Source organism: Carcharhinus amblyrhynchos, chromosome 1 (assembly GCF_965287045.1).
Source record: "Carcharhinus amblyrhynchos chromosome 1, sCarAmb.v2.hapA, whole genome shotgun sequence".
NCBI lineage: Eukaryota > Metazoa > Chordata > Chondrichthyes > Carcharhiniformes > Carcharhinidae > Carcharhinus > Carcharhinus amblyrhynchos.
The window spans coordinates 80,746,523-80,764,589 of NC_137324.1; the positions used below are offsets into that span (position 1 = coordinate 80,746,523).

The 18,067-nt window shown below is 39.8% G+C and overlaps 1 protein-coding gene across 3 annotated transcripts in view; it reads right to left on the reverse strand.

Moving 5' to 3' along the window:
• The window catches only part of ociad1 (OCIA domain containing 1), a 41,257-nt gene that overhangs the window by 7,080 nt on the left and 16,110 nt on the right, over nucleotides 1-18,067 (reverse strand). For all 3 annotated transcript variants that reach the window (XM_080187774.1, XM_080187766.1, XM_080187757.1), the window contains exons 5-6: nucleotides 13,662-13,791; nucleotides 11,512-11,699 (exon numbers count right to left, since the gene is read on the reverse strand). In XM_080187774.1, coding sequence (XP_080043900.1) covers nucleotides 11,512-11,699; nucleotides 13,662-13,791 — 318 coding nt within the window. The remainder of the gene's footprint in view (nucleotides 1-11,511; nucleotides 11,700-13,661; nucleotides 13,792-18,067) is intronic.

Genomic DNA, 18,067 nt, shown 5'->3' on the forward strand with positions numbered 1-18,067 from the left:
AAAACTGGCTCGGTCAAAGACAGAGGGTAGCAGTGGAAGGGTGCATCTCTGAATGGAGGACTGTGACAAATGGTGTTCCTAGGGATTAGTGCTGGGATCTTTGCTGTTGTAATAAATATACACACATATACATATAAATGACTTGGAAAATGTAATTGGTTTGATCAGCAAGTTTACGGACAACACAAAAGTTGGTGGATTTGCAGATAGCAACAAGAACCATCAGAGGATACAGCAGGATTTGGATCAGTTGGAGGCTTGGGCAGAGAGATGGCAGATGGTGTTTAATCCAGACAAATGTGAGTTAATGCATTTTGGAAGGTCTAATCCAGAGAGGAAATATACAGTAAACGGCTGAACCCTTAAGAGTATTGTAGGCAGAGGGAACTGGATGTACAGGTACACAGGTCACTGAAAGTGGCAATGCAAGTGAAGGTAGTCAAGGCGGCATATGGCATGCTTGCCTTCATCAGCCGGGGTACTGAATTTAAAAATTGGCAAGTCATGTTGCAGCTTTTCAGAACTTTAGTTAGGTTGCACTTCTGTTCGATTCTGGTCACCGTACTACCAGAAGGACGTGGAGGCTTTGGACAGGGTACAGCAAAGATTTACCAGGGTGTTGCGTGGTATGGAGGGCATTAGCTATGAGGAGGGGCTGAAGAAACTTAGTTTCTCCTCACTGGAATGACGGTGGTTGAGGGGAGACCTGATAGAAGTCTACAAGATTATGAGAGGCATGGACAGAGTGGATAGTCAGAAGCTTTTCCCCAGGGTGGAAGAGTCAATTACTAGGGTGCATAGGGGTTTAAGGTGCGAGGGGCAAGGTTTAAAGGAGATGTATGACGCTGATATTTTATACAGAGGGTGGTGGGTGCCTGGAACTCATTGCCAGGGGCAGTAGTGGAAACGAATACAGTAGTGACTTTTAAGGGGCGTCTTGACAAATCCATGAATAGGATGTCAATAGAGGGATATGGTCCCCAGGGTTTTAGTTAAGTCTGGTAACAGGCTGTAGGGCCCATTCCTGTGCTGTGATTTTCTTTGTTCTTTATTTAAAATAAAATACATCACCATGAACTGGTGTCTCATGTTGAGATGCCCCACAGATAATCTCAGCATGGTTCATCTTAAAAAGCTTAATTCCGTGGGTGAAGGGAATTTTTGACTTTTTAAACTGTAAAAAGAGTGAGGACCACATGCAACCAAGTGAGAACGTGTTTGTTAAAATAAGGCGGCTGCAAAATGGCACTTGAGATATCTCAATCTTATCTGGAAATAAACAATATAACAACAACAAGTTTTTAAAAAAGTGCCAAAAACCAAATTGATGGAATTGGCAAATAAATTGGAAGTAGACCTATCTATTGGTGCTAAGAAGGCTGAGATAATTGAAAGCTTAGCAACACATTTAAATATACGAGGTTAGCCAGACCCAATATTTCAACAAGTGAGGAAATCAAACTAGCTAAGCTGCAAGTAGAAAGAGACAAAGCAATTAAGTTAGAGATGCTGGAAAGAGAGGTGTGGGGGTGGGGGAAGGAGGAAAGAGAACTGAGAAATAGAGGAGAGAACTTTCCAGTGGGAACAAGAGGAAAGAGAGTTTAAAAGGGAAATGGAGAAAGCTGCAAGGGAAGAGAGACTTCCAACACTGCGCACAGACAGTAGATAAAGAAAGGTTGACACAAATGGTGGAGGAAGGGCAGAAACCAGTAGGAAGAGGTTCCAATATGAAGAAGCGCTTCCCAAATTCAATGAACGAGGCTGAGACTTTTTTTTTGTGCACTTGAGAATGTAGAAAAACAGCCGAACTGGCAAAAGACATTTGGACTCTACTCTAACAAACTAAACTTGGAGATAGAGTTAATGAAAACTATATTTCTGGCAGAGGAAAAGTCTGAGGACTATGACATAGTGGAGAAAGCTATTCAGGTATTTATGAGCAGACACTGGAGGCTCACAGGCAAAAGTTGCATGCTGTAAGAAAACAATCTGAACACACTTGCATTGAGTTCGAAAGGCAGAGCCATTTTGATAGGCAGATACAAGTGCTATAAATAGCAGAAGCCTATGATGCCCTTGGAGGTAACTCTGTTAGAGGAATTTAAAGATCCGTTGCCTGCAACGATTAGAACTATTTTGAGGAACAGAAAGTTAGAACGACCAAATAAGTAATGGAACTTGAAGACGACTACAAGCTGATTCTTATTTCTTTAGACCCACTTATAAATTGGAGAAAGTGAGAAATTGGAAAGGAGAGAGATACAACAGGCCACCAAGAAAGGAACTGGTTAGTGCTGCCAAGGCAGCCTCATCTCAAACTAACAGTCTGCTGTAAGGGTGAAGGGTATGAGAAAGGTCAGATGTGTTTGCTGCAATAAATTGGGCCATACAGGAAAATTTTACAAGGTACAAGTGCAAGTCAATCCCTAATGCTATGGGATTAAGTTATTTCTTGTCCAGTTGGAATATTGAAGGAAAAGGTCAGCAACATTCACGGGGAAAACTGGTGAAATACCTGAAGTAAAAATAAGTTTAAAGAACAGTTTAAGACAGGGGAAGTTGTAATACGTGTAGTGGAAACTTTGCCTACTGCTGGCATTCAATTCATTCAAGGGAATGATATAGCAAGATCACAAATGGTGGTGATGGCTACAATAGCCAAACAACCACTAGAGAATCCAGCCACCATAAAATTACAGATAGATCATCCTGGGGTATTTCCAGACTGTGTAGTAATGCAATCACAGGTTCATCGGTTAAGACAAAAGAAGGGGAAATTGCGACCCCGACCAGGTCAGCAAGATCAGATTATCTGATACTATTTTTAGCAAAAAGAACGAGAATGACATGTTCAATTCAGAGAGCTTGATTGAAGCTGAAGATCTCAAATTTAAAGCAACTCTATCAAACTGCATACTTAGCATTAGAAGTTCAATGCATTCCCAAACACTATGTACAAGAGAGCATATTAAATGAGAAAATGAAGGCCACCACAGGTTAGTGCAGAGGATAAACGGACAGAGGTACACCAAACTGTATTGTCTTCTTGAATATAGGAAGGAGATTCAGAGGGTATTTCATGAAATTACATTACAGAGATGCCTCGAATAAAGAAAACTCAAGTCAAAATTCAATGACTGTTTTTTTGGCCTGGACTATACAAGGATGTAGTCACCTTTTGTTGAACTTGCCATCTGACAGGTATTAGGGAAATCACAAGTGGTAATCAAATCAGCACTCTTGCTTCCTATCCTTTTACCAGGGTCCTAATCGATTGTGTAGGGCCCTTGCCAAGAACACACAGTGGAAACCAATATTTGTTCACCAATTCCCTGAAACCATACCCTTAAAAAAAAACCAGCTAGGAGAGCAATAGAGGAGTAACAAAATCATTCACTAGATATGGCTTACTAAAGGATATACAATCAGACCAAGGGTAAAATTTGTCAGGATTATTCAAAGAGGTCATGAATAACCTGGAGATCAAACAGTACAAATCCTTGGCATAAATCCAGAATCCAATGGAGCAGAGAGGTGGCACCAGACTTGAAAATCATGACGAGAGCTAATAGCCAAGATACCCTCATGATTGGGACAAAGGGATTCAATTTCTGTTATTTGCCTTTGAAGATCACTAAATGAGTCTACCAACTTGTCTGTAGACCAATTCGAAAGGACATGAGGTCAGAGGACCAATGAAATTTATTTGTGAAAAGTTGCCAAGTCCAAAGTCAGAGACTACTCTTTTAGAATACATCTCAAATTTCAGGGAATGACTGAAGGGGTCTTGTGAGGTGGTGAGAAGACATTTATATACAGCCCAGCAGGGAATGAAAGCAAGGGCTGATAGGAAGGCTCGAACTCAGCTTTGCAACAGGGAGAGCGCGCACTTGTGTTTTTACCTGCGTCAGGCAAACTGCTGAAAACTATATTCAGCGAGTCATACCATACAGAAAAAATTTGAGCGAGATAAACTATCTGACATGTACCCCAGATAGACAAAAATCAGAGTGTTACATAAACATGTTAAACGGATATTAGGTCAGAAGAGATGAGAACAAGCATGAGGCCTTGTTAGGAATAAAGCAGGAGGAAGACAAGGGTCAAATTGAGTGGAACCATATTCTCACAAGTGGTTTCACACGACTCCGCACACCATTTTTAAAAAAAAACCATGAAGAGACACCCTCACAGGTGACATCAGCATGGTTTATGATATTACTCAAATTCATAATGCTGTTTGTATTCAAATAATTTTCAAAAAGGTGAATCTTAAGTTCTGTCCTAAATGAAGGCACAAAAACATCTGCGGTGATAAAGATAGCTTATAATTCAAAACTAAAAATGTGCAAATAGCACTCAATCATGTTTGAAGTGGTCTACAAAACAGTACGATCAAGAAAATCAATTCTAAAGGAATATATGGCATTATATATGGGAACATCACTGACCTTTCTGAATATGTATGAAATATGTTTGGGAAACTAAACCATGAAGACCTACAAGGTGTGATCCCAAAGCATGATAAAAAAGTGGACTTAAACAGTATTGGAAATTCTTTGCAAAGCAGTATTTGAATCGTACAGGCACTGTTGATGGGTAAATGAAGTTTAAAGTAATGGGAGGAAGAGATGTCGACTGTCATTTGGAATAGTGTTCAGAAGTTACACAAGCCTTTATAGGACAATAAAAATATAGGAAGGCTAATTAATCAACCTTTACATCATCTCTGTTAAACCTAAAAAAACACGAGTAATGCACTGACAGGTGATAATCCTGCTTACCAAAGGTGTTTGCTCTGGTTGCAAAAAACCATGTCTTGGCAGGACATAAGAGCGCCATACCCAACCAAATCTGTCAAGTAAGGCCCCATCTCAGCTAAAATCTAAATTCAGGATCTTTGACATTTCATAAGACTTCATGAAAACAACCACTGAAATTTATTAGTCATCATGATATATGTGGCAGTTTATGGAGACCTCCTCTATACCTTGCCCCACATTTGCAGAGTGGTGCTCCTTTAGATACAAACTGTCTGTTTCAAATGGAGAGATATGTTGATAGTCATTGCTGGGCTATGGCTAATTATTTATAATTTGGCAACTATTGAATATCAAATCATAGCAACTATTGAATATCAAATCATTATAGAATTTCCAATGTTAGAACTAAGAGAAGCTCCATATAGATTGAGCTAATAAACCATACTTCTTAGCATTACCTCAAAGCAAAAAATTCTAAGTAATAAGAATACCAAAAGATTATTAATGGTTTACTGTTAGAAGAAACATTTGATTTCTCTGCAACTACAGAGCATCAGCTACTTGTATATAAAAACATTGTTGTGCTAAAACGCATTTTAATCAAAATAAATCACTTCAATTAAAAATTAGCCTTCATGTTTTTTTAAAAAAGTGCTTGGAAGATGAAATTGATGCTTTTATTCTATTGGAGGAGATGCAGATAAATGCATTTCCATCTTCTGAAACCTAGCGTTAAATGCCTTGTCACAAGCAGGGTGCACCTCAATTTCTCAGACTTGAGAATGGAAATTTGCAGCTCAATGTACGTTCCTAATCATATCTGCAGAATGAACACAGCTGTATGCTTTTGGCTCCAAATATTTAATCAAAATACAATTCAAAAGATACCAAAGCGTATATTAAAAAAAAAATCAAACTCTTGGAGCAGCATGCTGTCTTACATGATTATTGAAAACATTTTATATTAGGATTCACATTCCTTTTCAAAAAAAATACAAATCCATTACAAAAAAGCAGAAATCAGTTAGAATTTTATATAATGAAATTGGGTTGGCAGCCAGCCTGCACATGTGTAAAACATGGTAGGATGATGTCAGGTCACAAACCTGACATCAACATGTTGGTATCCCATAATATGGTAGTCAGCTGGCTGTTGAAATCAGCATCCCACCCACCACTTAGGAAAAACTCATTAAGGGGCAATTAACAAGCCAAGTGATGGAAGAAGGGCAAGAGTGGGTAGACTGCTTTTTCATCAGCTGATGCAAAAACAGGAAGGGGAGAGCAATATCTCCTTTGAGGGAGCTCTGTACTACACATCAGGGGTACTCTGCCCAAGATAGCACCCTTCCTTTTGTGCCTTCCCTCTGGTGTCTGACCCCACTCTTCCCTAGGGTATTCCATCCCTTCCTGTCCAAAAATCCCCAAACTTACCTGGGTTTGGGATTCACGCCATATTCAGATTGACCAGCAGCTCTTAAGGGCGAGATCTGTTTCCAGTGAGGGCCGCAAGTTCCTTGTCGAACTCAAGGCTGTCCACAATGCAATATCGTTGCAGGGGAGCCTTTTTTTGAAAACTGGTCCATTCACAACCAAGTTTTCTAATAGGGTGGTGAAGAGGGAGCAATAAGGTTCCTCTTTCTCTTCACCCCCTGCAAAAATTTGATAAAATTCCTGAAACCCAATGTGTTAAAATAAATTGACTGCAGAGTTCCTTGATCAAGACTAGATTTTTAAGTTGAATTCGCAATGCTGTAATTGTGAGGACTTGCATATTCACATAGGCTGGACCAATTAAATTGGTAAAGGTAGTCTGGAAGATGTATCTGCAGAATGCTTTTGTTAAGGTTTCTTGTGGGACTGACTAAGAAAATCTAGGATTGTGCAATGAGACAGGGCTCATTAGCAATCTCACAATAAAAGACTTGCTGGGAAATAGCAATCTTAATATAAGCTGAATTTCATAATAAGCTTGAAAGTGGCATAGTCCAATCACAAATAAGAATCTTAAATTTAAAGCCAATTATGTAGGTATGAGCTAAGGTTTGAGTAAATATAGTAATAGATATGACAGCAAGTAAAAAAAATTCAAAATGTTTAACAAAAATAAATTCCATTAACATAATAAAACTTTGCATGAAAGACCTGTGTCTGGCTTACAAGGCAAACTAAGGACAGTAGAAGATTGGAAAAAGGCTTAAAAAATGAAAAATTTTTTTAGAGTAAACTGTACATCAATATAAAAAGATAGCAAGACCTTTAACAACCAAAGTGATGCATTATCTGAGCTCCCCAGGAGGCATGCTTGCCAGTTGGCTCCGATGGGAACTCAGGCAGGTGTGCGTGCATGTTTTGGGGAGGGCGGAATGATTCAGGTGTAGAGGCCTGTTAATGGCTAATGTTACGCCGTTGTTTAAGAAGGGTGCCAGGCAAAAGGCGGGGAATTATAGGCCGGTTAGTTTAACGTCTGTGGTAGGTAAAATGTTAGAATCTGTCATTAAGGAGGAAATTGCAAGGCATCTTGAAGGGAATTGCTTGCTGGAGCAGACGCAGCACGGTTTCATTAAAGGGAAGTCGTGTCTGACAAATTTACTGGAGTTCTATGAGGATGTGTCTAGGGCAGTGGATAGAAGAAAGCTGGTGGATGTGGTCTTTCTAGATTTTCAGAAGGCGTTTGACAAAAGTACCTCACAAGAGGTTATTGCAGAAGGTCAGGGGACATGGAGTTGGGGGTAGGGTGTTAGCGTGGATAGAGGATTGGTTGTCAAATAGGAGGCAGAGAGTGGGGGTCAACGGGTGCTATTTGGATTGGCGGATGGTGACTAGTGGAGTGCCCCAGGGGTCGGTGCTGGGGCCTCAGCTTTTTACCATTTATATAGATGATCTGGAGGAGGGAACCGAGTGTAGGGTGTCGAAATTTGCTGATGACACCAAGATTGGGGGAACGGCAAATTGTGCGGAGGGTGTGGAGAGTCTGCAGAAGGATCCAGATAGGCTGGGCAAATGGGCCAGGAAATGGCAAATGGAATTTAATGTTGGCAAGTGTGAGGTGGTCCACTTTGGTAGGAATAATGATAGGAAGGACTATTACTTACGGGGCAAAAAACTGCAGCAGGCGACGGTGCAGAGGGACCTCGGGGTCCTTGTGCATGAGTCGCAAAAACCCAGCTTGCAGGTGCAGCAGGAGGTCAGGAAGGCGAATGGGATGCTGGCCTTCATAGCGAGGGGGATTGAATATAAAAGTAGGGAGGTCTTGCTGCAGCTGTATAGGGCGTTGGTGAGGCCGCAGCTGGAGTACTGTGTGCAGTTTTGGGCGCCGCACCTGCGCAAAGATATTTTGGCCTTGGAGGGAGTGCAGAGGAGGTTTATTAGGCTGATACCGGAGTTGAGGGGGTTGAGCTATGAGGAGAGGCTGAATAAACTAGGCTTGTACTCGTTAGAGTTTAGAAGAATGAGGGGAGATCTCATTGAGATGTATAAGATGATGAATGGGATGGATAGGATAGAGGTGGAGAGACTCTTCCCGCTCAAAAAAGACAGTAGGACTAGGGGGCACAGCCTCAAGATAAAGGGGGGGCGGTTTAGAACGGAGTTGAGGAGGAACTTCTTCACTCAAAGGGTGGTGAATCTCTGGAATTCTCTGCCCGTTGAAGTGGTGGAGGCTGCCTCACTAAATATTTTTAAGACGCGGGTTGATGGGTTTTTGATAAGAGAGGGGATTAAGGGTTATGGGGAGAGGGCGGGAAGGTGGAACTGAGCCACGACAGATCAGCCATGATCTTATTGAATGGCGGGGCAGGCTCGAAGGGCTAGATGGCCTACTCCTGCTCCTATTTCTTATGTTCTTAATATATGCAGATGATGTTCCCGATGGATGTTAAACATACCAAAAGATGTGCTGGTTAGATGCATTGTACACTAAATTCTCCCTCAGTGTATCTGAACAGGTGCTGGAGTGTGGCGACTAGGGGATTTTCATAGTAACTTCATTGCAGTGTTAATGTAAGCAATGTCACTGGTTTGAGGGGGGGGGGCGGGAGGAGGTGGAGTTGGGAGGTGGGAATAACTGTGAAATGTGATTTGGACTTCTTGCAAGCTTTGGACTTTTCTGCTCCCTTCACTGAACCCGTCTGATGAAAATAAGAGTGGAAAATCCTAGCCACAAACAGGAAACATTATCATGAGGAAATAAAGATATTGAACAAATATTTTGTGTCTGTCTTCACAGTAAAAGATAAGAATTTCACAGCAAAAATTGCAGATAGCTTAACAGCTAATAAGAATGAGAAAATTGAAATATATCTTTGGTTAAAATATACTGTAGAAATTTAAGGGAACAAAATCTGTAAAAAGCAGAGAAAAACAGGCAAGTACAGGCTTCTTAACAATTGTAGGGAAAGTTCTGCAATTTAGTAAGGAAGTCTTAACAATGCACTTTGAAAACCATAATTTTATAGGACAAAGCCAACATGGCTTTATTGAACTGAAATAGTATTTGACAAATAGATTAGAGTTTTTGAAGATGTAACTAGCAGGGTAGGTAGCGATTAACTAGTTCTAGCATTCTTGGATTTCCAAAAACCATTCAATAAAGTGTCACATACAAAATTAGTACACAACATGAACGCTCAGGGAATGGCAATAATATACAGCAAGGATAGGGAATTGGTAAATGGATGGGCAGCAAAAGAAATTTTCAAGTAGGCATGCAGCAGTGAAGGATCAGTACTTGGCTAATTTAGATCAATGCTGCGGCCTCGGTTTTTTACAATCTAAATTAATGACTTGGATGAAGAGATAAGAGTAATTAATTTTACTAATGATACAAAGCTAGGTATGAATGCAAGCTATGAGGCAGGCACAGAGAGGCTGCAAAAAGATATAAACAAGTTGTGAGAGGGTAATAGTGGTAAAAGTGTAATTTGGGAACATATCAGATTATTTATTCACTTTGGCAGTAAGAATAGAAAAATAGATTTTAAATGGCATTTAACTTGGAAGTTTAAGAAATAGAAAGTTAGCATGCAGATACAGCATGTTGGTCTATATTGCAAGGAGATTCAAGTACAGGAATAAAGTATTGTGCGCAGTTTTGGTCTCCAAACTTAAGAAACTCAAGAGTGGAGCTATTTTCTGAGCGCTCATCTTGTGTACTAATCTTGTGTGTGATACTTTATTGGTTTTTGGAAATCCAGGAATGATAGAACTACTGGTTCCCCTCTATTTACCCTGCTAGTTACATCCTCAAAAACTCAAATCAATGTGTCAAATACTATTTCCGTTCAGTAAAGCATAACCATCCCAGGACTGAAATGGTCACTACGAGAGGACACAGGTTTAAGGTGCTGGAGAGTAGGTACAGAGGAGATGTCAGGAGTAAGTTTTTCACTTTCCACTGGGTGGGCGAGTGGAATCGGCTGTGGTGGTGGAGGCAAACTCGTTGGGGTCTTTTAAGAGACTTCTGGATGAGTACATGGAATTTAATGGGGTTGAGGGTTATAGATAGACCTGATAGGCAGGGATATGATCAGTGCAACTTGTTTGCGCTGTAGTGTTCTATGTTCTAAAATGTTAAGTATTTCTCATTCACTCGCATGATTTTATTTCAAATTGTAACCAAAGGCAAAATTCCTCAGCTGACCTCAAGTTCACCAAAATATGCTTGCATTGGTACAGCGAAGCTTGACTAGATTGGTCCTTGGGATGAGAGTTAGCCAATGAAAAACTGAGTAATCCATTCAACTGGCATTTAAAAGAATCAGAGATGATCTCATTGAAATATGAAACATTCTGAAGTGACCTCTTAAGGTGAATGCATAGGTTGCTTCCTCTTGCCTGAGAATTTAGAACAAGGGGCACAGTCCCAAAATAAGGGCCTGATTGTTCAGAACTGCAATGAAGACATTGTCACTCAAGGGGCTGTAGATCTTTTGAATTCTCTACCACAGAAGGTCCTGGATGCTCCAATATGAAATTTAAGGTTGAACATTGACACATTTTTGGTCTCAGGAGATCCAGGGAAATGGAGTGTGGGCAGAAAGGTGGAGTTGAAGCCAAACATCTGCCACAATCGTATTAAATCACACATCAGGTTCAACAGACCATACTGTCAACACCTGTTCCTATTTTGCAGAGTTCACTTTTTTAGATTTAAATGCTTAGCTTTTTATTTAAAGTGTTGAGTTTGAGGTTTTACATATTAGCATTAAGTTGATATAGCTCTACATTATGAAACTACTATAAATGGATATGGTCTCAGATTATTGCTGCACAAAGACTTTAAATAACTGACATTAATGAGCCTGCTTATGAACAAAATTTTCAAGGACATGTTGGTATTTACTGCATTACACATATTGATCCCAGTGTAAAACTAAATGAATTTACTGTATGAATTATCTTGTAAGGCAGGGGTTTAAGATGATGACTCTTCCTTCTTCCAGTTATAGGTTTTGATGTTGTAATCAAAGGTGGATCAGAGTGGAATTAAAAAACAATCTTGGAATTAAATTTCTATGTTGAATTAATTTGGATTTTGAACATTAAGATGTATTTTCAGTTTTGGTGTTTTTGATGTTAGTGAGGAATTTTGCCCTTGGTTAAAGTATTAGATAATCTTACAAGTTGCAGTGAATCAAGCTCACTTAAAATTAGTGATCTATCATTAAATAGATCTATTATTTAAAAATCCACTACATCCTTCTTCAAAAGAATTGACTATTGCAAAGGGAAATAGCACACAAAATACCTCCTGGACTGTCATCAATCCCAGTAGGAGCCGAATCACTGAGCGTAGAACTGAATGGAACGGACTCAAAATTGGGTTCAGCACGGCTACTGTAGCTGTAGTCACCATGGTAGGAGGAGGAGCTATTTACTTCAGGTTGTAAATGTTCTGCAGCATGGTCAGAAAATTCTGACTTCTGATATGAACGTCTGTAATACAAAATGAAATTTATTGCCGCTAGATTGATAGGATTGTGAAAGTAGGTAGGGCTGGAGAAAAACAATAGAAATTACAAGGCAATGTACTTAGACATGATGGATGATATGTTCTCATGATGTAATTTATTTCTCACCATAAGGTTAATGATGCTCCTTTAAACAACAACTTTTCATGCTAGAGTGGACCCCAGATGAAACATTCAAAAGTATAACCTAATTTAAAATGTTAAGTATTTGTCATTCATTTGCATGATTTTATATCACATTGTAACCAAGGGCAAAATTCCTCAGCCCTTGAAAATTTTGTTCATAAATCTTTCAGTTTTATACTGTTCTAACTGACCTGCTCGCTTTTGCCTTTTAGCAGATCCTAGGTAGGAACCAAACAATTCAAGTTCATCATGCCACTCAAGAATAACTTGCAACTATACTTTTAATGTAGAAAAATGGCTTCACGGAAGCATAAGCAGATAATAATTGACGCTGATGCAAAGGGAGAAATATTAGGACAAGTGGCTAAATGCTTGGTCAAAGTTAAGTTTTAAGGACAGTCATTAAAGGAAGAGAGGATGACTTGCACCGTGAGCATCTTATATCAAGCTCAGTTTTTAATGCAGAGAAGACAAGTAGTTATCACATCCCTAAGGGAGACGCCTCATGTGGTAGGCAATATAATGGTGCATGTTGAAATTCTAGGCCAAAGCTTTTATTTTGACAATGTAAATTATGCCAGATTAGCTACATGTGAAGCAAAGCGCTATGGAGGAGAGGAAATTGGAATCCTGCCTTTAATTTTTTATCCATAACTGAAGAGGAGGAATTTTGTCAAAAGGCAGAAATTTCACACCTCTATAAGCAAGAGATACTAGTTTGCTATACATGAACACTTGAATAGATTTGTTAACCAATGGAATTTTTAAATGTTTAGTGAAGAGTGAGCTGTACCATCAGCACTTTATTGACAAGAGGAATTTTAAAGATGATACAGCAGAGAAAACCTAAAGCTGCATGAAACTATTTTCCCAAAGTTGAAGCAATTTCTAAACTTGGGGCTGTTGCTTTGACAGTAATTATACTGTGTATTTAGCAATGCTGCAAAGTCAAAAACACAAAGGAAATGCAAATGCACCGTGCAATTACCCTAAAAGGCAAGAAATTTAGTTATCAATGCTATTCATGTGAAAAGATGATTATACAGCTAATAAATTAGATAAGTGTATTATTTGTTTCTTTACAAATAAATAATTTTATCAGAGGACATTTGATGTCATATACTACAGTCACTAAAGTAATTCAGGTGATAAATTACCTGGATCTACAAACATATAATTTCTTCAATTATTTGGGACATGGACAGTGCAATAACATTTTGCATTCCAAGTCACATGTTATCAATTTCTTCCTTGTTATTATGGTTTCATTTGATCAATTATAAGCATTGTACAGATTCACACGGGTATCATCTTGTCCTCTGAATCAAAACCTGTTCTAGCGATAGGTCATCGAGCTGAAATCTTGGCTCTCTGATGTTTTGTTTTATATTAGCTCTCAGAAATATTTGTCAATATTGTTAACATGTATTATTAAAATTAACATTATTTAAGATGTTGGAACATCTAAATTTAGTGAGACATTTCTTCATTGCTGTGAAGTTAGTAATCCTGCTTTCGTTATCATTAATATAAACTGAATAGTCCGCTCTGATGCGAGGAATTTTTTTAATGCCCAGCTGAAGACCCTTGCTGCGGTTAGAAAAAGCAAGCAGAATGCTCTTCTCCAAGAGCAAAGAAGCTGCTTTGTGTCACTTCACATTGAGGGCATTCAAGTTCAAATATATATCTCTAGCTTTTTCAGGAGAGTAATTGCAGACTACTTTTTTGTTAACATGCAAAGAATTTTGTGACTATATAACTGAATGAAAATGCTAGAAAACATGAAATAATAGCAACTGACTGATGCTGGAATGTTCTACGTCCTTGCCGTAGAGCATCTCCAAGTGGCGAATTCTCCAGTCTCATGAACTTCTCCTGGCATGTCTTCATATAGGAAATCTTTCCTACCAGGTAACCACAAACACCAGCAACTGAGAAAGAAATGCAGTAAAAAAAATTCTTACAACAATTTCTAACTTCAGTATTTCACTTCCCAGTTTCTTTCCCACCCAAAATGAGGACAGTGTTTGAGATATTTAATCCCCATTATATCTGCAATGCAAGACACCAGTTTATTTCTACAGATGGTTTTTATACCCCTTCCTTGAGCATCTACAAATAAAGTCCCTTGAACGGTATCATTTTGTTTGCCCAACTACGTGCTCCAGGAAGTGGTCATCCTGCAACCAGAGGTTTCAGGAGGATAGTGTGGGTGGCTATGCAAGAAGGTAGGAAAGTGGCGATGGCAGAGGAATCGTCTGGAAATTTAGTACTCAAATTAGTTTCAGCACTGAATTCCACTGCTCATGACAGGGAGTGTACATTCACAGAACATGAGGCAAATGATTGTGCAAGGGGGCAGAGTGAAGTGTAGTAAAGCAGTGGTCATTGGGGATTTGAAAGCCAGGTGATAGACTGGTATTTCTGCAAGCACCATAGAGTCAGAGGTTTGCAGCATGGAAATATGCCCTTCGGCCCAACTTGTCCACGCTGTCCTTAGTAGTTCCAATTGCCTGCATTTGGCCCATATCCCTCTATACCCATCTTACCCATGTAACTGTCTAAACGCCTCTACCACAACCACTGACAGCTTGTTCCAGACACTCACCACCCTCTGAAAAAAAAAAATTGCCACTCCGGACCCTTTTGTATTTCTCACCTCAAGCCTATACCTTCTAGTTTTAGACCTTCCTATTTTTAGAAAAAGATGTCGACTATCGAACTGATCTATGCCTCATTATTTTATGGACCTCCACTAGTTCATCCCTAAGCCTCTATGTTCCAGAGAAAAGAGTCCCAGTCTATCCAGCCTCCCCTTATATCTCAAACCATTAAGTCCTGGTAGCATCCTAGTAAATCTTCTCTGCACTCTTTCTAATTTAATAATATTCTTTCTATAATAGGGTGACCAGAACTGTACACAGTATTCCACGTGTGGCCTTACCAACGTCTTGTACAACTTCAACAAGACACCCCTGTATTCAATATTCTGACCAATTAAACCAAGCATGCTGAATGCCTTCTTTGCCACTCTGTTCACCTGTGACTCCACTTTCAAAGAGTTATGAACCTGTACCCCTAGATCTCTTTATTGTATAACTCTCCTCAATGTCCTACCACTAACTAAGTCCTGCCCTGATTCGATTGACCAAAATGCAGCACCTCACACTTATCCAAGTTAAACTTCATCTGCTATTCATCAGCCCACTGGCCCAACTGAACAAGATCCCGTTGCAATCTTAGATAACCATCTTCACTGTCCACTATGCCACCAATCTTGGTGTTATCTCAAGTTTACTAGCCACGCATACTAAATTCTCATCCAAGTCATTAATATAAATGACAAATAACAGTGGGCCCAACACTGATCTGAGGCACACCGCAAGTCACAGGCCTCCAGTTTGAAAAACAACTCCCTACAGCCACCCTGTCTTCTTTCATTAAGCCAATTTTGTATCCATTTGGTACCATGGGATCCAAGGTAAGATTTAACCTTATGCGACAACCTATCATGTGATACCTTATCAAAGGCCTTGCTAAAGTCCATGTAGACAACATCAACTGAACCAAGGTTGTGTGATTTGTCACCTCCTTGGTGCCAGGGTAAAGGATGCCTTGGTACAGGTGCAGAACGTTAAGCAGGGTGAACAGGAACAGCCAGAAGACAGTTGAAATCAATGCCAAAGGTAGGAAAAGGATAAAGTCATTCAGGCACTTTCAGGAGCTAGGTAGGAAGTTAAAGAGCAGAACCTTAAAAGATAGTAATAATTAAATTACTCCCTGTGCCAAATGCTAATGACTTGAGGAGCAGGAAGAGGGTAACGTGTAACGTGTAACTGGAGAAATTGAGCAGCAGAAACCTGTGAAAAATGATGGGTCCAAAAGTTTCATCTATTTCTTCAATAACCTTCCCTCCATCAGAAATGGGGATTTCACTGATGATTGTGCAGCATTCAGTACCATTTTCTGCTCCTCAGATAGAGAGTGAAGCTGTCGATGTCCATATGCATCAAGACCTGGATTCAGGCATGGGCTGAGTGGCAACTGATGTTACGTGTCATACAAATACTGGGCAGTGACCATTTCCTATGAGAGAGAACCTAACCATCTCCTCTTGATTCAGTGGCATTACCATTGTTGAATTCCCCACTATAAACATTGTGGGTTACCATGAACCAGATACTAGACCAATCATATACAAATTATATATGTGGGTCATATGTTGGGAATTCTGAGGTAATTAACTCAACTCCTGACTTCCCAAAACCTGTGCACGAGGCACAAGTCAGCAGTTTGATGATACCTGCCTGGATGAGGGCAGCTCCAACAATACTCAAGCAGCTCAACACCATCCAGGAGAAAGCAGTCAGCTTGATTGGCACCCAATCCTCCAACTTAGACATTCACTCTCTCCCACCACTAATGCACAATGGCATCATGTGTACTCTATACATTATTCACAGCAGCAATTCACCATGGCTCCTTCAACAGCATCTTCCAAATCATGACCAGTAACACCTAGAAGGATAAGGGCAACTGATGTATGGGAACACCACCTGCAAATTCTCTTCCAAGCTATACACAATCTGATGATTTGGAAATAAATCACTGTTCCTGCATTGTCATTGGATCAAAATCTTGGAGCTCCCTTCCTAACAGCACAGAGTGCAACTGTGTCATATGGACTCTTGCAGTTCCAGAAGGGGGCTCACCACCACCTTCTCAAAGGCAATAAGAGATGGGCAACAAATGCTGGCCTTGCCGGGGGCTGATGATGATGCAAGAGGGAATAAGGTGAGCTATGAGTGTACTGCACAAATGCAAGGATATTGATAAATATTAAATAAGGTTGGTAAGCTTCAGGAACAAACAGCTGCATGGAATCATGAGATAGTGGCAATAACGAAGCCTTTGGTCAAACAACCAGAGTAATGGCCACTTCATATTCCTGGCTCCAGGATATCCAAGAAACATAGGGAACCATTAAAAGGAGGGTGAGCAGCAGTACTTGATCTGATATAGTTACAGCACAGGGGATGATGTACTTGAGGATTCAAAGACACAATCTATTTAGTTAGAATTAAAAGAAAGAGGGTGTTGATGTTCCTGGACATGGATTATAGGCCACCAAAATTTGAAGGCAAATGGCAGAAAAATGCAAGAATTATAAAGTCGTGAATATGGGAAATGTCAATTATCCTAACATAAAGACAAAAAAGTGTAAGGAACAAAAAGGGGGAGTAATTCCTGCAACGTGTACCAGAGAACTTTCATGATGTGTATGTTTCTAGCTCAATGGAGGTAGGAAGAAATACTGCATCTACTCTTGGGGAATGAAGTGAGGCAGGTAGAGCAAGTTTCAATGGATCAGCTTTTGGGAAAATCATAAAGCAGCAGCTCTGGAAAAGGAAAAATAAAAATGTGAAAATACTCATCTGAGAACTAATTTGAATAAGTTTGAAGTAGGGAAAGGGTGAATGCATTTTGTAACTGAAGGGAAAGGGTTAATGGATTTTGTATCTAGAATGTGTCACAAACATAGCCCTTCATCATGACTGATCTTCTCAAGCTTATACTGCTCCTGGCATTAATATAAATTATTTGTTCATGTATTACATACTTTAACTCTCATTTTTATAAAGACAGATAGTTTAATGAGGCTGTTACTTTGTAGACTTTGCAAATCTTACTTATTTGTGTTAGTTGGGCATCGTTACAGAGATGGTAGTTTACGATACCGGCTTCTGACAGCTGCTGGTGGCAGATCGTGATACTGGCTTTTAACAGGAAGAGTCCTGCTGGGACAGCCGCAACCATACAAGTAATTTCAAAGACAGGGATGCCAGTACTTCTGCAAAAGCGTTTTGAATTGTGACCAGATTAAGCCTGTGTCATAACTGCAGCTGCCAGCTGGACTGTGAATCGTGATTAAATCAGGGGCTGTATCACGACCAAGGAAGGAAGACCCGGAGTTCTGGCCGGAATGGGAAACTTGCGTTGTGATTGACACCAAGATTCATGATGTATAAATGCCCACTTGTATTTGTGTTCTATGAGAAGTTTGGTAGTCCCTGCTTCTCCCAAAGCTCTTGAATGAACACCAGAGCTTTGAAATAAAAACCACTCTATTTTAACTCACTAACAGTTACCTACAACAAGTTGAAAAGGGTTATATACATGTAGGTTAGAGTCAAGGATGGAATAAAA